This window comes from Anguilla rostrata, chromosome 15, assembly GCF_018555375.3.
Source record: "Anguilla rostrata isolate EN2019 chromosome 15, ASM1855537v3, whole genome shotgun sequence".
Lineage (NCBI taxonomy): Eukaryota > Metazoa > Chordata > Actinopteri > Anguilliformes > Anguillidae > Anguilla > Anguilla rostrata.
In genome coordinates, this window is record NC_057947.1 from 10,507,487 (window position 1) to 10,528,243 (window position 20,757).

General features: G+C 50.6%; 1 protein-coding gene across 1 annotated transcript in view; it reads left to right on the forward strand.

Annotated features, from left to right (window-relative positions):
• Positions 1–20,757, forward strand: part of LOC135240475 (activin receptor type-2A) — a 62,554-nt gene that overhangs the window by 13,795 nt on the left and 28,002 nt on the right. Inside the window, exons 2-3 of the mRNA XM_064309963.1 lie at positions 17,191–17,398; positions 19,262–19,371. Coding sequence (XP_064166033.1) covers positions 17,191–17,398; positions 19,262–19,371 — 318 coding nt within the window. The remainder of the gene's footprint in view (positions 1–17,190; positions 17,399–19,261; positions 19,372–20,757) is intronic.

The window sequence follows — 20,757 nt, forward strand, 5'->3', positions numbered from 1 at the left end:
CCCCATTTACTCCGGCGGTAATGGCTTCGTTTTCCCGCCGTGATTACCGCGACTTTTCCCGGCCTCTTAGACCTGCTGCCGCGGTTCAGACTCCGGCCGCGAAAAAAAGAAAAAGGCAAAAATCTTCTGGGCGATCGTACCGCGTGTGCAAGGGGACTGGGATTCGTTTTCAGGTTTGGGGTAATTACACTTTTAAAAAATTAATTACCTTCTTCTCCTCGCTGTAATTCGTCTTTGTGGGGTGTGTTTTTTGCGCTTCAGAATTGAACTTGTGGCCCCTGCGCTGATGAAGAGATAGGGGGCCCCTGTGATAAATGGGACGGGCGCGTCCGAAGACGCGCGTGCGATTAACGAGCCCCCCCCCGGAGGCGGGGTCCGTCCCCCGCCTAACGGCATGGCCGCCGCTGGCAGTGACAGTGGCTTCCTCCCGCGAGGATCGCCAATGATGAACAGCGGTGGCTCCGTTTCCATGCCGATAATGAACAGCACCTGCTCTGCGTCTTTTACACGCTTTCCTGGCACCGGGGGGGAGCCGTCTGCCAGGGCCGGCGAAACTATCGCATAACTTATTTACCTGGAGACTGCGTTACTGTATTACGGACACATTCAGGACAAAATGAATCCCCTGTGTTTCCAGATACTTTTAAACGAGTGTCTGTCTGTCTGCATATGTGAGAATGCTTTTCCGGAGTTTTTGAATATACCAGGGAACACATTAAAGTAGTTCGGAAGGTATGTGGTTTCCAAATGCACTGCGCTTTATTTTTAGGATGCATTTAAAAATGCTTTCAGATAATTTAGGAAAAGCACAGTTTGACCTGCGGCTGTGTGAGCTCCCGAGGCCTGGAGGCGAGGTTTTTTGGGTGGCCGTGCTGGCCGTACGTGGTTTCCCTCTGTATCATCAGCAAGACCACGCCCTTCTGACGTCCGAGGTCACAAGACCGCGCGCAGTGGGCGGCACTGATGTAGAATTAAGAGAACGATAACTGCGCCTGCTTTGTGCATTTTTAGCTGGACCGCAAGAGCGGGGCCAGCCTTACAAACGTGAATGTCTGTGAGTGAGTGAGTGAGTGATGAAGTTGCACCATTGGTCGGCCGGAGAGGTCCGGCCACACACTAGGTTTTGACCTGGTCTTGTTATTCAGAGGAACCGGCTGAATCTTAAACATAAATAGCAACTTTGATGCACTTGGCCTGCTTACTGCTCATCCCTGCTCATTCCTGGTGCTTTTTCTGGGTGAACTACAGCACACCCTGTATTTACGGTACAGTGGGCACATGCTGGTGTATTTAGAGAAAGTTCACCCCTAAAACAGCCCGGAGCAGGACCGTGTGACTTCTCTTCACAAGAGAGCGCACCTCGAATTTAGACAAATCACCCCCCTGGTGACGTAGTCGAGACAAGCCACTCTTCTCTGCAAAGTTCAGAGATGTATATAGCAGCAATCATGCCATTTTCTTTATCGTTTCAGTATCGGTCATCCGTTTAAACAATTCGGTGTGTCAGTGTCGTCTAAACTTGAGCGCATGCTCCCGTTTCCCTGTTCCCCTTCCCTCAGTCTCCCATAATTCATTGCAAAATCATAGTAGTGTAGTTTTTACAGTTACAGTTGTCGAAGGTTAACACAGTTGGTAGGCTATTTGTTTTGAGAGGGCAAACTGGAGTAGAGCAGGCAGCGTTAGATTCCTACTTCCTGTTCCTTATAGAGTAACTCCACCGTGCAGGTCCCGTGAAGTTATGCTGTTCCAAAACTTCCGCATGAAGCGGTGTCTCGCTCCGCCGCCGCTCTGTGCTGCAGCTCCCGCTCCCCGCGGCGGTCAGAGCGCGCCGCGCGGTAGATTTGCGGAGAGATTATCTTCCGCGTGAAGGCTAAACGTGAGCCGGGTTCGCCCGGCGGCGCTCGCCCTGCTCGGCGACAGATGGCTCCGCCTTCTAAGCCCGGGCTTTGCGCCGTCAGGCTGCTGCCCCCGCGATGACCTTTAACCTGCCGTTAACCTCGTTTTCTGGGGCACGTTTTCTGTGCCCCAGAATCTTCTAGCATTTTCCGTCCATAAGCTTTCACCCTATCGGCCATTTCAGAAGGAAGGTATTTAGCCTTGCGGTTGGCTAAGCGTGCAGTTTGTCTCTGGCAGTACGGAGGAGCAGTGGAAACGAGTCGGTTAGCGGCTTGGCGGGCTCGGCCGCGGGAGAACGAGAGAGAGGGGAGGAAGGAGGAAGAAAGGTTCTCTCCTCCTTTCGCGGCTCGCCTCCCCTCCCCTCCTCCCCGGTCGTCGGGAGGAACGTGAGTCACGTCTGGCGGCCTCGACACCCTTCTCCTCCGCTGTCGCACTTTAACAGGTTCGCCTAAGCGGTGTCATGTACCCCGTGCGCATAATCACCGCTCCTCCACTCGCGGGGTGACGTCTTTGTTTCCGAGCAGAGCGCGCCAGAGCTCCCGTGCATTACCCGGCTGTGATGTGAATACCGGATGGGCATTCCGCACATTTGTACATTAAACAAAAAGACGAGAACGACTGAATTGGGCTCGTAGCCAAGCACGCCATTTAGTAATATTATGAATAAGCGGGGCGCACCAGGTTGACGGAAAAATTTTAATAACGATGACGCAGACGCGTGGCTGGTTGCGACGCACCGTGACGCAGTCGGCGGTTGGCTGTACGACCACTGGTGCGTCATGTTGGTTCGGCTTTATCCGTCAGTGCTGTGTCGTTTGTTAGCATGGGCATTGGCTTCAGTCAGCACGCTGTGCTGTGCGGTAGCATGGGCATTAGCTTCAGTCAGCACGCTGTGCTGTGCGTTAGCATGGGCATTGGCTTCAGTCAGTGTGGTGTTGTGCGTTAGCATGTGCATTGGCTTCAGTCAGTGTTGTGTTTTGCGTTAGCATGGACATTGGGTTCATCAGTGCTGGGCTGTGTGTTAGCATAGGCATTGGCTTCATCAGTGCTGTGCTGTGTGTTAGCATGGGTATTAGCTTCATCAGTGCTGTGCTGTGTGTTAGCATGGGCATTGGCTTCAGTCAGTGCTGTGCTGTGTTGTGCGTTAGCATGGGTATTAGCTTCATCAGTCAGTGCTGTGCTGTGTGTTAGCATGTGCTCCTGCCACACAGCAGAGAGGCTTAATGGGTTTCAGCAGTAGTTTCCCAGTGTCCAGGGGCCTGGTAGTAATGCCCTAACTGTGATTAATGTGCCTTCCAGATGTTATTTTACACCGTACGGAGCCTTCCTGACGCGGGCTGCAGTCTAGACACGCTGGCTGTGCCCCGCTCCCTCTTTCATCCCTGATTAAAACTCGCCGTTGTGCATTTATCATCTTCTCCTTTAAAGTCTCCCAAGACCTGCTCACTTCGTCTATTTTTTAATATATTTTTATATATTTATTTATTGCTTGTTCCCAAGTCACTGTTGCATTTTTTCTCCTGAGCTCTGTAAGGAAGTTAGTTGAGGAGATAGTGGCACTGTCTGTGACTTGCCAGGCTGAAGTGAGTCCATTACTGTACATAAATTGTCACATCGGGGACCTATTAGCCAGGGCAGATGGGTAAAGGCTTGGACTCCCGGGCCTTGTGGTGTCGGATGAAAGTGTGTCCAGGAGAACGTGTCAGGAGTCTGTGCTTTACGGGGACTTTTACACTCAAACACATTCACTTTTGTTTATGGGGACGTTTACACTTGTCAACATATTCACTTTGTTTTATGGGGACTTTTACACTTAGCAACACATGCACTTCATTTTAAAGGGACTTTTACACTTAACAACACATGCACTTCATTTTACAGGGAATTTTACACTTGGCAACACGTGCACTTTCTTTTTAAAGTGTTTGCTTTAATTAACTGGTGACTGATGAATTTCAATGGGCTAGTTCATTTGTGGAAAGTAGCGTGTGATCATATTGCTCTTGCACTTGGGGGAAATACTGTTGGATTTTCAGGGATAACTTTTTGATCACCACTAAGATTATTACAGACCTGAGAGAACTGACATTGAAGTGCTCTGTAGTTAAGAGGAACATTAAGGTTTTAATTATTGTGTAGACTTATTTAGCGAGGACAATTTATGCGCTCTCAGTACAGAATATGGCAAGAATGGGTTATTTTCTCTCTTCTTTTTTTAGCTGCTTGGGTCTGAAGCTCTGCTGTGAAATAATATAAGACACCCAGTTTAGACAGGCTGTTTTTGGCGACCTCTTAAAACCAACAAAATAGCCACTCCATTGGTAGTGACAGGCCAGGTCACATGGCCTGAACAAAGCAGTTCATTGGCCCTACTAGATGGTGCATAGCATTGAGGTTTAAACGCTCGTACGTTTGCCTGGTGTACGTCTGGCTTTCTAGTTTGTGTTACCGAGGTTACCAGAACTCAGTCTGGAGTTCTTGTAGAAGCCTACAGGAGTGTATTCTGAGATGCTGGTCTTCTGAAGGAACTCAGTGGCAGCAGAGGAATGCGCTGTGTATGAATGACTCCAGTGTTGTCCTGGTAAAATACCGTAACCACAGCATTTCTGCACACGCAGCGTCTTTGCGCACACACACACACACACACACACACGGGCTACCACGCTTCTCCGTCAGCACAGCCGAGCTTGTGCACAGGCACACACTACCGTGCATTCTGCTCAGTGCACTCTGGGTCGGATAGTTGTGTATGCTCCTTCTTCATTTTCTGGGTATCTGCTGAGTTTAAATATTTACACTACTCTCTGTTTGAACAGAATCCTAACCAGCTGAAATAGGGACATCGTAGAGAATGCATCAACGTATACGTGAACAAAGTTTGCTTTTTAAGGAAACTTTAATGTAGAGCTCACTATTTTAACCATAAGTTTCCTGCATTTTTTATAGAAAGTGTGACGACGTTTTAACTTTTCCTATTTATGATTGCCAGTGTCTCGCAAGAACAGGTGTAGGAGTCCACGAAGGTACTGTAGTGGGTCTGTGATGGCAATCTCTCCTCTCTTGGTCAGCATGCGTGAGTAAATAATTGTTGGGGGTTTGCCAAAAAGTTTCTCTTTGTAAATTGATTATGCTGTTTCAATGACGGTTGTGAGTGGGCCACAGCCATTTGCTGTGTTTAATTAAACTACATAATTTCCTGAATTCACTGTAAGTAGTCGTTTTGTTCAGAGCATTACGGATCAAGCCGCCATGTTGTACAACCACACAGTGCTGCACAGGGAATTGACTAATGGGTGAATAATGGCTTAAGTGTTGGCTGGTTTGATGGTTTTCCAGCAGAGGAGAGGGATTGATCCAAGGACCTTTTGGGCCAGTGGAGGACCAGTGTAGACACACTGGAGGCAGTGTGCGCAGCTGTGCATGAGAAAGGCTCTACCTGTGAGAGAGAAAGGCTCTACCTGTGAGAGAGAAACGCTCTACCTGTGAGAGAGAAACGCTCTACCTGTGAGAGAGAAACGCTCTACCTGTGAGAGAGAAACGCTCTACCTGTGAGAGAAAGGCTCTACCTGTGAGAGAGAAAGGCTCTACCTGTGAGAGAAAGGCTCTACCTGTGAGAGAGAAACGCTCTACCTGTGAGAGAGAAAGGCTCTACCTGTGAGAGAAACGCTCTACCTGTGAGAGAGAAACGCTCTACCTGTGAGAGAAAGGCTCTACCTGTGAGAGAGAAAGGCTCTACCTGTGAGAGAGAAACGCTCTACCTGTGAGAGAGAAACGCTCTACCTGTGAGAGAGGCTCTACCTGTGAGAGAGAAAGGCTCTACCTGTGAGAGAAAGGCTCTACCTGTGAGAGAGAAACGCTCTACTTGTGTGAGAAGCGAGCTGTACCTGTGAGAGAGAAATGCTCTACCTGTGAGAAAGGCTCTACCTGTGAGAGAGAAACGCTCTACCTGTGAGAGAAAGGCTCTACCTGTGAGAGAGAAACGCTCTACCTGTGAGAGAGAAACGCTCTACCTGTGAGAGAGGCTCTACCTGTGAGAGAGAAAGGCTCTACCTGTGAGAGAAAGGCTCTACCTGTGAGAGAGAAACGCTCTACTTGTGTGAGAAGCGAGCTGTACCTGTGAGAGAGAAACGCTCTACCTGTGAGAGAGAAACGCTCTACCTGTGAGAGAGAAACGCTCTACCTGTGAGAAAGGCTCTACCTGTGAGAGAGAAACGCTCTACCTGTGAGAGAAAGGCTCTACCTGTGAGAGAGAAACGCTCTACCTGTGAGAGAAAGCTCTACCTGTGAAACTCTACCTGTGAGAGAGAACTGCTCTACCTGTGAGAGAAAGGCTCTACCTGTGAGAGAGAAATGCTCTACCTGTGAGAGAGAACTGCTGTACTTGTGTGAGAAGCGAGCTGTACCTGTGAGAGGAAAAGGGTGCAGCGTGTTTTTCCTGTGAGACTGAAGCTAATACTGGGCGCTGCTGTCCCTCGAAGCGAAGCAGCACCGGAGCGCCACACCGCTGGAATGCCCCGGCTGCGGCTGAGCGCGGGTGATGTCAGAGGCAGCTGCGATTACCGAGGCACGCGGCGCCAGCAGACATTTAGCGAGCTCGTCCCTTCGGGCCTGACGTCGGAGTCGACGGGGGCGTGCGGTGTGCTGTAAGGCACAGACCCGTCCGGTCGCTCGTCCCTCCGGCCGGGATAAAGGCTTCAGCCGGCGACTGCTTCGCATCGTCGGCTTCGCTCGTCGCCGGGATCGCCGCTACCGACGCTTCAGTGAGGACCCCGCGTGGGATCCTTCTGCTGCCGTCCGCCCGCTGCGCCGCGCACACACACAGTCAGAGCGGTCGTTATTTGAGGCTCCTGGCCGCCAGAGACAGGTCCTGGGTGGTTCCAAACCCCACGGCCCAGTCTTTCGGCTTCCTCTTTTTTTTGACGGTCCGTTGGGCTTTCGAAGTCTCTGTTAGGGCGGTGGGGGGGGGGGGGGGACGTCCCGATGAGACACTGGAGCCGGCTGATGTCATGGGCCTGGAGAGGCGACCGGGTTCACCAGACGAGGTCTGAGGTCACTGGGGGGAGGAGAAGTGTAAAAAAAAAAACAAAACGAAACAGGCCGACCACAAAAGGTCGTTTCATTCGCCGGTCAAAATAACCGAACTCGGCGACGGAATCCAGTCTGTTAATCCCCGCTGGCACTCACAGCAGCCTGTCTGTCTGTCTGTCTGTCTGTCTGTCTGCGGTTCAGTTGCGCCACCGATCGACGGGCTCAGAATGAACCGCCTACTGTACTCCCGGCTCCGCCCCGCAATCCGCAAAGCCGCGGCTAATTGGCCCACGCATAGCACGCATTCTCTGCGCACGCTACAGGAAAGGGCTTTTTAACGGCTCATTACCATGGGCGCGACAGCCTTGGCGGCGGCTGGGGCGACCTGTAAAGGGGGGCAGGGAGGGAGGGCTGTGGCCTGAGGAATGAGATTTCGGAGAGGAGAGGCACAACTCGGGGGTAATTCTTTGCATAATGTGCAGATGACTGATTGTCTGATGAGCCAAACGCATCAGGTCAAATGGGCGGGATTTACAAGCAGCAATGATTAAAATGTACAAAACTGCTGAATGTGCCAACTGGTTTAAAAGCAGCTTATTGTTGTAAGCATGAAGAAAACACTTCTCTTTATTTGTGTTTTGTGAACAAATTTTGTTGTTTTTTCTGTTTTTTGTTAATCGACCATTCTTGACTCACTAAGAAACGTTCGAGTGACCGGGACTGCTGCACAAAGCTGTCCGTGACCTCATCAATCAGGAGAGGATATGATTGGATGTTAATGAACAGGTGGTGCCCTGCCGAGAGAAGCAGGAAGGGGCCGTTGTGTCGGTGGCTGGGAAGCCCTCTCTCTCTAAGCCGCCATATTGGTTTGGCCTACTTTCAGCCTCTGGTTTGATCGTCCCTGTGCTTGACGTTGAGCTGGTTTAGAAAATCACCTCAAGGCCTTGTGCTTGGTCACCTCTGAGTAACAAGGTGATACGACTTAACACGACTGTCACGCGACTGTCAGTCACCCTGAGAGAATCGCGGTCGATCAACAGTGATCAGCTGGTCAGACGAATCGATATCCAAAATGCCCGTTTGTTTGCTTTCTGCTGGTAGGCAGCGCATTTTCAGAACTGATTTTGAGCCCCTACTGGATGAAGGGGGAGGTTCTAAGGTGTTGATGTACCGGAGCCGTAAACATTTCATCTGATTGTAAAATAGTGGGGGGGTCAAACATTCACCAGCCCTCGTTCTGCCTGTTTTAGGGGACAGAGCATTCTGGAAATGCTGAACGCTGTCTTGAAAGACCTAAGCTGTGAATACAAAAAAAAACTTTATATGAAGCGGTAAATAAACATCAGGTGAAAGCACATTTGCACCTCTTTAGCCCAAGATCACCCGCTGGGGATTTGTGTCTGCAGGGGAAACGGCTTGCTTTCATTTTCCCAGTTGCACCGTTGAGCGATCAGCCACGGTCTGACTGTAACACTGAGCGTTATTGTAGCCTTACAAAGTGGTCACCTGCTGTCTTACACACCTAAAGCAGAGCAGAGCATGTCCGAGGTGTGGTGGAACCCTGGCTTTCCCATTTTTCCATCTACATGTCCAACCGTTCACAGGGCCTTTGAAATAATTAGTGATTTGCATTCAATTTGTTGATTGCTTTATTTCACGTAGCAACTTCTTAGTGGCCTTTTTTTAAATTTTTTTACACACTGGAAATGTGTAAGTAAATGGAAGTCACAGAACTTCCATAGGAAAGCAAGCAAGCACCATTTAACCAGTAAGAAAACACCACGTCGTAACCCCTCTATCCACAGCTAATTGGTTCCGCCAAAGGCCGTAGGAAAAAAATATATTATTATATTAAAAAAGCCATGGTGTAAAAAAATATGAAATGGCCGTAGGTGCCTTGATGAGGTGATTGAAAGCCTGGTGCTCTCTCATTGCTGCAGGCACATTCCTCAAGAAGGACAGACCCCACAGTGATGCCGGGCTCTAAGATGGCAGCCCGTGTTTTATGTGTATATTCCTCTGTCTCAGGCGTGCCTCACTGTCCTCTGGGCGTTTTTTTGCGTCCGCGCACTTCGCCGCCTCCCTGAAGGGGTTAAAGCTGGCTTAACGGAGCAGGTGAAAGGCACAGAGTGCCGTGTTCAGACGCTCGTGTGTGTCGGTTCTGGGGCGGCGGAGCGGATGACTCACGCAGGCGCTTCCTCAAACGGCCGGACGCAGGCGCCGCTTCCCGCCCGCGGCCGGACGAGCGAGGCGGCGGGCCCTCCGTCCCCGGCCCCTCCCGACCCACGCGGGGTGACGTGTCGCGGACCCGACGCCCTCTGACTCAGGAGGGTATTTTCATCCCGCCGTCTTCGGTTTCCCAGCGTTTTAAAGGCCGGCGCTGTTTTGATGTCAGCGTTGAGGAGGGACATCGGAGCACAGCGTGTCGTCAGCGTGTCGTCAGCGGAATGCGATACGTTTGATGCGGTCCGCCCGGGCCCGCGCGCGGCGCCTTCATCCCTCCTGACCCCGGTTTAAGGCCGCGGCGGCCTCCGCAGCTCGGTATCTCGTTCCGCGAGGTCTCTCCTGATTGGCTGCGAGCGGTGCCGGGAGCACGAAGCGCGCGAGCGAGGGATCGAGTGGGGGATCGGCGTCCGATTCGGCTGATCGTTTCTCGCGTGCCGCAAATCACGCACGCCCCCACCGCGCTCTGCAGAAACAGGAGAGGGCCTGTCGAAAGCGGGAGTTTGTTGGGTGCGAGGGTTAGGGACGGTGGGGTTCATGCCTGTTCGTATCCCATAGAGGCTCGCGGAGACGGAGGAAGTTGGCTTCTTTCCCCCCAGGCGGCTCCTTTGTGCGGATTTGACAGGGAATTCTGGCAGATTCCTCAAATTCCTTAATCCTGATAATGGCTGCTAGTCTTTCTGGGTGCATTTGCCAGGACTAATCCCTGAATTTGATCTCACTGAAGGCAATTAACGATTAAAATTCCAGAAATCCAGCACTCGTAACTACAGACCCCTGAATACCATTGTTTTTAAATTAAGGTTTTTTTGTTCACTCGCGGTTTCCATATAAGCAGACAGTGGTTTTGCAGAAATTTTGTTCATTAACCAAAACGGTAACGTAAAAAAGCATTCAGAAATCCCGCCCGCTCGGTCCGTACGCTTGCTTCCACAGATAAACGTGCACAGAGGCCTCTGATCGTGCCGGTCTCCTCCTGTTGTGCTGCGCTAACGGGCTACGTCGCGGTCTCGTTTGGTCCCCGTGTTTTTGCGTAGCGTCTGTCAGCCGTTCGGCAAGCGGGCCCGCAGAATTAACGGGACGGCCCCCTCGCGACCGCCCGGGCCAGACTCGCCGGAGTCGCCGTGATTGTCCGGATTAACCAACCGCCCCCCCCTTCAGTCAGCGAGGGGGGCTTCTGGTGCCCGGTATCCTGCTTTCTGCTGGAGCAGCGGTCGAGCTTTGGAATAGGCGCACTGACCTTTTCTCTCCAGGGCTTTCTGGACCCCCGCGGCAGGCACTTTCTGGATCAGTTACCCCGGTCATGTTTAGGTTTGCATCAGACAGTGAAAGCTCCTGTTAATGTTCATGTTTACAGGAGTAAATAAATTGGACGTTTACATACGGGCCTGTGCTCCAGTTTGACTCCAGTTTTCACACTTTGACAGTCTCTTAGCTTTAGTGAAAGGCGGAATGAAATATTTTCATAGTTATTTCTAGAATCCCACATAGAACGTGTTACCCGTGCAGTGGAGCACTAAGAAATGGTAAATTGTGCTAAATAACATATGTTGTTCTGGTTCTATTTTGTGCCCATACAGTTGTTGTGAATGTACACACCTGAAAATGCCTTTTGACTGAAGTGTTTCCACTGAACCCCTGCGATAAGAATTGAAATTTAGCTTGAGGTTGCTTTTGCTCTTTAGCACAAATGAAATATGTGCTGTCGGTGGACAGATAGATTACTTTAGGGTCTTGTACAGATTTACTGGATCTTCTTCCAGTGCATGGGAGTGTTGGATCAAGAGACAGGCATGTGTAGCTCAAAGGTTATTGACCATTTAATAATTAATGAATCATGTAAAAAAAAAGCAACATTATCACCTTTCATGCAGTTTTGCAGCTCAAAGTGCGAACAGTGAAAATAAAAGGAAATAAGAAAACAGAAGTAATAAAATGGGGAAAAAAACATAATTTAGCAAATGGCACCACAATTGTATGCAATAGAGTTATAGTATAGTGCAGACAGATGTTCAATATTTTCATGAATACCTATAATACCCCTTATTCAGTTATAATGAATAAATTGGAATTCTATCACAGACTGTCATTAAAAACAAGTAGCCTAAATAAAACATGTATAAATTGCACGGATAAGCAGTTAACTGCAAAATGTATTGGGACAGTCAAACCATCAAATTGGCTGGTTGACTTTTGTTTAACACATAGCCTATATTGTACTATATTACAACAATGGCATTCAATGAGACAAGTCCCTATATTGCAAGTCAGCATAAGTTTTTACTAATTTTATGACAAATGTTACGCAAAGTCAACATTTCGTTATGTACCACTTACATTATATGACTGCATCGAGTCTGTGGCTCAGTGACATCACTAGGCTCGCGATGTGATCCTTTGAGTTGCTCGGCTAAGCTCTTACCGCTGCCTCTTTCAGTCGCTGTGTGCTTGCTGGGGTCTCAGACTTCAGTGTCCTTTGGAACAAGTGAACCGCACGGTCAAATGGGTTTAAATATGGCTGACTGGACCACGTCAAACACTTCCACCTTGTCTTCCTGATAAGCTCCTTGATTAAGTTTGCTGAACGTTTTGGGTCGTTGTTTTTCTGCATGGTAAATGTCCGTTCATTGAGTTTGATTCCATTTCTCTGAGTATTGGTGGACAAAATGTTTCTGCACACAGCTGTCATTCTGTTGCCGGTTGCCACCACCGCTGGTTACATCATCAGTAAAGACCGCTGAACCAGTTCCAGATGCAGCCACACAGGCCCAAGCCATCACACCCACACCGCCATGCTTGACAGATGGAGTAGTATATGGAGGGTCCAGAGCAGTCCCTCTCTCTCTCTCTCCCCGCACTTTCACCTTTCCATCACTCTGGTAACGGTTCATCTCTGTCTCATCTGTCAATGAGACTCGTTTCAAAAACGAATCAGGCTCATGGTCTTTGTATTTCCTCCAGCCTCACCTTTCTGTTCTTGTTGCTGACGAGAGATTTACATCTGGAAGAGCAGCCTCTGTGATTTGCTTTTGTTAGTCTCCTGTGCACAGTGTCCTGCAATACGTTCACTCCCATTGTATGGCGATCATAAGCCATTACTCCAGCTGACAATTTAGTTGGTTTAATTACATTTTTTTTCGCAGCTCTTGTAATCACCGTCATCTCTTTCTGATGTGTTCCACAGTCGGCCTGGTCGCTGGCGATTTCAGAGTCTTCCAGCAGTTAGCTTCTTCTTTAGGACTTTAGGACTTTCCATACAACACGAGCATTCTGCAACAGCGCTAATTGATTTTTTCTTTTGATGATATTATACGTGCGCCGTTCTGTATCTGTATTTAAGTGTCCCGATCCGGAGAGTTTTGAGGGGAAGGAAGGGTACACATTTCATCACTTCCTGTGGTCGTGACTGCGGGATTGGACGCCAGCCATGTTTTTATTTCTGTAAACGGCTCTGCTAACCGCTAAACCCAGCTCAGATTGGGTTGGGCTTTTACCCGTGTGGTGCATTCGGCTCTGCTCTCCCAACCAATCAGATCTTCAGCTTTCAGAATCTGATCTGTCCTCCAGGATAGCAACTCGAATGGAACGTTTAGCTTTTGCCATTGAAAAATGTAAGTTTGGACTCGTGTCCCTTGTGTTCAGCGGACGTCCCGCTGGACCACTATGCTGGACGGCTGTACTGCTACCAAAGGTTAAAGGTCAGGGTGATTACGCCCCAGCTTTACCTTTCATGAAGCCGTTTCTAAATTATTCATGCCGAGATTTTATTTTCTTGCTCCGCTGTTATTCTTCTCTGTTAAAAGCACTTACTGAGGGAGTTGTTTATCATGTATTGGCTTGGTCTTCTTTTGATGCTGTCAGATTCATTGAATTGCTAGTTATTCTAGGACCCATAGGTCAAACCTCAGACTGCATGCTTTCAGTATTTGAGCTAAGCGCTGCACTTTCAAGATGGATTGAGGTGCTCGTTTCATCGTGACCGTACGGCACATAAGAGGCACCGTCACGTGACCTGTGATGCTCTGCGTGTGGGAGGAGCTTCCCGCCGCGACCCCGCTCCAATGGGGAATGGACTGGAGGTGGACCTCGGTAACATCAGAGATAACCCAGCAAGCACAAAACGTTCTCACAATGTTACAGGGATGTTTCGTCAATGTTGTAACGTTGCCACTACATTGCAGAAACATTGCGAGAACGTTGTGTGTTGGCTGGGAGCTCCGTTACTGTGGGTCGTTGAGACACATATTATATATTGAGGATATTGTGAAGTGTTCAGCAGCTCGGGTGAGAAATGTGTGGTGTGAGCCAATGGGAAGTACATGTTTACAGCCTCCATTTTCACCCAACGTTCTATCTGAAACCTGTACAGAAACCACTTTGCACTTCACACACAGTTAGTTAGAGCTCTTCAGTTTGCGCTGGTTATCCCACATTTCACTGTGAGGGGGGGTGACACCACTGAAGTCGCTCGGAAAGGGACTGAACAGTTTCCCGGGGCACTGAGCTCAGGCCCAGAACTCTCGGTGAGGAAACCCCGGACGTTGAGCGCGGGGGGCTCGACCCTCTACGCGGCTGACGGGTGCAGCACCTGCGCCGCCCTGACCCCCGCGGGGCAGGTTAGGGTCGCATTCCACACCAGAACGGAGCCTGCTCGGGAGGAGACCGCGCGGGCTCCGCCGCTGGACCCGTGCCGGGAGTCTCCTGACCCGGCGGCCTTGCCTGGCCTTGTGCCTGGAGAGCGCGCTTCCTGGCCTGACGTGTGTGTGTGTGCGCGTGTGTGTGTGTGTGTGTGCGCGCGTGTGTAAAAATGCCCTTGAGGTTAACAGAAGGTGCAAGATGAGATGGGACTTGTGAATGGTTATAATGCTGTGTAGCGTCAGAGGACTTGCTTTAAGATGGGACTCGGTCAGAGCGTCAGAGGACTTGCACTAAGATGGTGAATGGTTATAAATGGTTATAACCCCGCATAGCGCCAGTTGCCTGCCTGTCACAGTGCTGCTCACAAAAGGTATGGTTTGTGTCTTGGGAGCAGATCCTGTGTGATCAGGCTGTAATTTATTCAGCTCATTAATGTAAGAACCGGGCGCTTGTCCACCAAAGACATGGCCTATAGGCCTCTACTCACATGCACTCAAATCACTAAGTACCCACCGCCTCAGAGATCCCTTTCATCACACAGATGATTCCATAACCGTTCCCCGGGACATCCCATTCACCACACAGATGATTCCATAACTGATCCCTGTGAGATCCCCATTCACCACACAGATGATTCCATAACTGTTCCCCTTGAGACCCCATTCACCACACAGATGATTCCATAACTGTTCCCCTTGAGACCCCATTCACCACACAGATGATTCCATAACTGTTGCTCTTGAGATCCCATTCACCACACAGATGATCCAATAACTGATCCCTGTGAGATCCCCATTCACCACACAGATGATTCCATAACTGTTCCCCTTGAGACCCCATTCACCACACAGATGATTCCATAACTGTTCCCCTTGAGACCCCATTCACCACACAGATGATTCCATAACTGTTCCCAGTTTTCTTTTGATTTCCCCTTCTGTTCTAATCATTCAAAGTAGCCTTTTCATTTTCCAGTTAGCCGAATCATCCTTTTCTGTGAGCAAATTGTTTTGCACAGTGAGCTCCATAACATTTGATTAATATTGATTTGGCTTTGTACTCAACAATTTTAGACTTGTAATCATATTATTCAAATTTCGATAAAGCGCACATTCCCCGTTTTTATTAAAGACTATTTTTATACACTTTGGTTCCCTCGGTAGTTCTGTTTATGAAGTTTTCTGTGGACAGTAGTCACTGACACATCCAGCACTCCTGAAGAGTGTTTCAGATCTGTCAGATCTAGGGGTTCTTCTTCATAACCGTGAAAATTCTTCGGTCATCAACTGTAGAGGTCTTCCTGGCTTACCAGGCCCTTTGTGATTACTGAGCTCACCAGTACTCGCTTTCTTCTTAATGATGTTCCAAACAGTTTATTTTGGTAAGCCTATAGTTTGGCCCATGTCTCTGACAGTTTTTTTTCTTATTTCTCAGCCTCATGATTGTTTCCTTTACTTTTGTTGGCACAACTCTGGTCCTCATGTTGACAAATGCCAATAACGGACTACAAAGGCAATAGAATCAAAACTATCTGCAGTAAGGAAGCAATTGAGCACACCCGACTGATCAGAAATGCCTGTGAAGCCATTTGTCCCAAACGATATGATGCCCTGAAATGGGGGTCTATGTATAAATAGTGTATATATGCAAATACCCTCTAATAAATGCTAATAATGTCCTATTTAAACCCATGTGAATTATTTTTTATTACAGATATAAAATTGTGAAGTACAGAGCTAGAAAAACATTATGGATCTCACTGTATATTCCTCTTACCTTATTGTTCTTCAAACAGATGTTTGTACATACTGTGATGAAAACAATAAACAGGCAAATAGCAACACCCCCTGCAGTCTATGTGACAGTACCTACAGTCACATAGTCACCAAAGACCATCTACATACAGTCACATAGTTATAGTACCAAAGACCATCTACATACAGTCACATAGTTATAGTACCAAAGACCATCTACATACAGTCACATAGTTATAGTACCAAAGACCATCTACATACAGTTACATAGTTACCAATGATTCCCCACTTTTAAAAAAGCTGAAATCGCTCCTGTAACATCACTCCCAGTGTCCACAGTATCATCCTGGACCCCATGAAGCCCGACCACTGATAGCTCTCCCTCTCCCTCTCTCTCTGTCTCTCTTTCCCTCTCTCCCTCTCCCTCTCACTTTCTCTCCCCCTGTCTTTCTCTTTCCCTCCCTCTCTCTCTCTCTCTCTCTCTCTCCCCTCCCCCTCCCTTAGCTGGTCGCCAGCGGACAATGGCCGACACTGGTACTCCTCACTGCCCAGCTTAATTACAGGCCGCAGTCAGTCATCTGCTTCACCGGAGCATGATGGGAAATATTTTCTATTACTGATTACCGCTGGACCTTGTCCTGTACACACAGAGCTCCAGCGTGTGACACAGCCTCACCACGCTGCAGTGGCTTCTGGGACTGGAGCCAGCTGAGGGGTGTGTGTGTGTGTGTGTGTGTGTGTGTGTGTGCGTGTGCGCGTGCGTGCGTGTGTGTGCGTGTATTGTGCTACTCTCATACGGCAGCAGCGCAGGGTAGAGCGCCGCAGCTACGTTCAGATGAAACGCGGTTTGGACGGCAGAGGGCGAGGGACAAACAGCGCGGGAGGTTGAGCTGGCCTCACATGACCCCGGCGGGTGCTGCAGCGGCGTGCGTGTGTCTGCTCCGCCGCGTGTTAGCGGTTCCAGAGCCGCCATGGCTTCTCTTTCCGCCACAGCAGTCAGCGTACTGTCCACCGCTTCTCCCTGCGCCGCGCCTTGAGAAATCATATTACCTCTGTCTGTGTGTCGGTGTGTCTGTGGACGGGCCTTTTAAACGTAGTTTTCTTACAGCATTGTTTGCATTATTCCCTTATTATTCTTACTACTTGTCATTTCTGTTCTGGTGATCTACAGACACAAAGCGTTTGGGTTCCTGTTTGATTGCTAGCTGCTAATCCTTGAACAGCTGTAACTTTTAGTTTGCCTACGCAGGTTAATTACCTGTTTTCATGTAAACCCCCCCCCCCCGAAAATGCTCTGCCTTTGGCCTGGTCCTGTTAGGTAGTGCAGGGCTCTCACGGTTGGGTGGGTTGTTCAATTTCATTTGGTTCCCAGAAAATAAGGGGGAACTAAATATAAATAGTCCTGCAGTTCATACATGATTCACCCAATATGGATGCAAATACCGTGGAATTAAAGCTGAGTGACTGCGTTTGACCTCAAGCTCACTGTTTCATTTCAAATCCAGTGTACTGGAGTACGGAGGCAAAACAAGAAAAAAATGTGTCACTGTCGAAATACTTACGAGCTGCACTGCATATCTGAACAGCACCTAGCTCCCGGAGGTTAGCCTGACTGACCGGAAGTTTCCGTCTTCCCCCCTCTCCCCCACAGGCGCCATTTTGGGCCGGTCAGAGACGCAGGAGTGCATGTACTACAACGCCAGCTGGGAGAAGGACCACACCAACCGCAGCGGGGTGGAGCGCTGCGCGGACGAGAAGGACAAGCGCCGCCACTGCTTCGCCACCTGGAAGAACGTGTCGGGCTCCGTGGAGGTGGTCAAGCAGGGCTGCTGGCTGGACGACATCAACTGCTACGACAGGTACTGGCCACGCCCCCTCGCCCCGTATTTGTAGCAACTGCTACGACAGGTACTGGCCACGCCCCCTCGCCCCGTATCCGTAGCAACTGCTACGACAGGTACTGGCCACGCCCCCTCGCCCCGTATCTGCAGCGACTGCTACAACAAGTAACGGCCTCGCCCCGTTTCCGTAGCGACTGCTACGACAGGTACCGGCCACGCCCCCTCGCCCCGTATCCGTAGCGACTGCTACGACAGGTAACGGCCACGCCCCCCTCAAATCGTATTCACGGCGACTGCTAAGACAGGTAACGGCCACGCCCCCCAGCCTCGTATCCGTAGCGACTGCTACGACAGGTAGCGGCCACGCCCCCCTCGCCCCCAGTATCTCGTAGCGACTGCTACGACAGGTACGGCCACGCCCCCTCCGTATCCGAGCGACTGCTACGACAGGTAACGGCCACGCCCCCCAAATCGTATCCAGCGACTGCTACGACAGGTAAGCGGGCACGCCCCAAGACCCGTATTCGTAGCGACTGCGCGACAGGTAGCGGGGACGCCCCAGACCTTCTAGCTGATCCCATAACGGCACGCCAGTGATCTGGCAAGTGAGGAACGTCAGCCAGCCCACTAGACCTTGGGTGTCCTGAAATGCGCATTATAAATAAACTATTATTATTATTATTATTGTTATTATTATTATTTCTCTGAACGAGAGAGCCATTATGAACTGCTTGTAATGGCTGAATTAGACACTACAGCTGGTATTCTCTTCCATTGGTATGAGAATACCAGCCGTCTACACTGATTATAACTCTCGCACTGTGAGAGGAGTTGAATTTAAAAAGCAAGAAGCTGCCTTAGCTCACAGAAGGGGGGGGGGGGGTTTCTGTATGATTATGTGTTTTCATCACTGGATGGGTGGAAGTGTACTGTGTCTATTGATTTATATGAAGAACGTTTTCATTCACAGCACCAGTTCCTCTAATGCTGTGCAATTGAGTTAACTGCACCTTTCTGCACCCAAAGCCAGAGGCTGTTTTTCTTGTTGTGTGAACTGCTGGAATGTAGAAAGAAAGAGGAAATAAAGGAGAGGTGGGGGGTGATTTTCAGAAACCTGTCTTCTGGCTGAGCCGCATCATTTTTGCAGGATAAGCTTTCTGAATCGGTTCACGAACCGCCGGAAAAAACGCTCTGTAATCGAATCCCTTCGGTGACCTGACTCGTTCGCCAAAGTGGCGGCTTTAAAAAAAAAACCCTTCCTTGGACCTGCGTTTCCACCGCACGCGAACGCCGCGAGATTAGCCCAAACACCGTCTCCTGTAGCCCGAACACCGTCTCCTGTAGCCCGAACACCGTCTCCTGTAGCCCGAACACCGTCTCCTGTAGCTCCTTAGCCCCAACACCGTCTCCTGTAGCCCGAACGCCGTCTCCTGTAGCCCGAACGCCGTCTCCTGTAGCCCGAACGCCGTCTCCTGTAGCCCGAACACCGTCTCCTGTAGCCCGAACACCGTCTCCTGTAGCCCGAACACCGTCTCCTGTAGCCCGAACACCGTCTCCTGTAGCCCGAACACCGTCTCCTGTAGCCCGAACACCGTCTCCTGTAGCCCGAACACCGTCTCCTGTAGCCCGAACACCGTCTCCTGTAGCCCAGAGTCGCTAGAGAGTAGGGATGAGGAGATGAACGTACTCTCTTGTTTCAGGAAGAGCGTGAGCTCACTGCTTTGATGTGACTGACGCTGTGTGTGTGTGTATGTGTGTGTGTGTACGTGTGCTGTGTGTGTGTGTGTACACGTGTGCTGTGTGTGTGTGTGTACACGTGTGCTGTGTGTGTGCGTGTGTATATGTGTGTACGCGTGCTGTGTGTGTGTGTGCCCACTGCAGCGGCGAGTGCGTGGAGAAGAAGGAGGATCCGGACGTGTTCTTCTGCTGCTGCGAAGGGAACAAGTGCAACGAGAAGTTCTTCTACAGCCCCGACACGCAGCTGGTGCAGAGTGAGTACCGCACCTTCAGCCCTGGGGCTGCCGGGGGGTGCCCCGGGGCCGTGTGTGGGAGTGTGGGGGTGCCTCGTCCTGTGTTGTGGGGCTGCGGGTCATAAGTCATTATGTCCCGCACGCGTCCTGTATGGTCCTTTCTCCAATTTTATTTAATGCACTTTGCGTTCTCGTCCAGACGTGTTTCTTGTAACTCAACATCTTAACTTTGCGAGTGACACTCTCTTTTTGGTCAGTGGGACAGTAGTGTTTCTGTTCCTGGGCATTCCCATTTTGGGGCGGGGGGCGGTGGAGGAGGGCACTCCACGGGGGGGGGGGGGGGCGCGTGAGGATCTGATCTGTGTGTGGGGGTGGAGGGGGGTGTGGTATTCCCCTTGTGGCCTTGCCGTGGAGAGCAGGCTTGATGCAGCACAGCAGCCCCCCCGAGCAGGACCTGCTTTTAGGGGCCGAGCGCGACGCGTGGCCCTCGGGGCCGCCAGCTCGACCCGGACCCCAGGCCTGTCAGCGTCACGGTCCCGTCATCGCCCGAACTCTCGATTAGGCTTCCCCTAGTCCTCGCCTCGGCCCGTTTCGCAAGCTCTCATATCTCAGTGTCTCCTGCAAGGGTGTGTGTGTGTGGGGGGGGGATTTGGAACAGTTCACGGATCGGTAAATAATTCAATGTCTCGCTGGGGAAAGAGCGGACTTTCTGAGTTTTCGCAATATCTCCCCCGCAGAGACGCGTGCGGGGAGCGGCGCGTTTTCCGCGTCCTCCTTCATCGCGTTTCTCGGCGGGCGCGACGGTTGGAGCGCGTTTGAAAACGAGCGTTGGGCTCCGGTCACGCACCGCTTCGGCTGCGGGTCAGATAAGCGCCAGTTCCCTGCTCCTTTCCTGCCCGCGGCCCGTGGGGTTTTTCCGGGCTCTTCCTGTTCCTCGGCCGGCCGTGAGACGCGCCCGCCCCTCCGCCCGTCTCCAGGGGCTCCCCGTCCGAACGCCCGCCGCTCGCTTTCAAGCGCCGCGCGGCGACGGGCTGAACGGTGAATGGGCTGCGTTTGTATAGCGCTTTTATCCAAAGCGCTTTACAACTGATGCCTCTCATTCACCCATTCTCACACACACACACACACACTCACACACCAACGGTGAAAGGCTGCCATGCAAGGTACCAATCAGCTCGTTGGGAGCAGTTAGGGGGTTAGGCGTCTTGCTCAGGGACACTTCGACGACACTTCGGGATCGAACCGGCAACCTTTCCGAACCGGCAACCTTTTCGCCCCCCTACTGCGGCCCTGGCGGAGCACGGCGTGCCGAACGCGGCGAGTGGTGAGGCGGACAGCGCGACCCAATTACGGAAATTCATGTTACCGTGACAATAAAAAAAAGATACGTTGTGTAGCCCCGCCCAG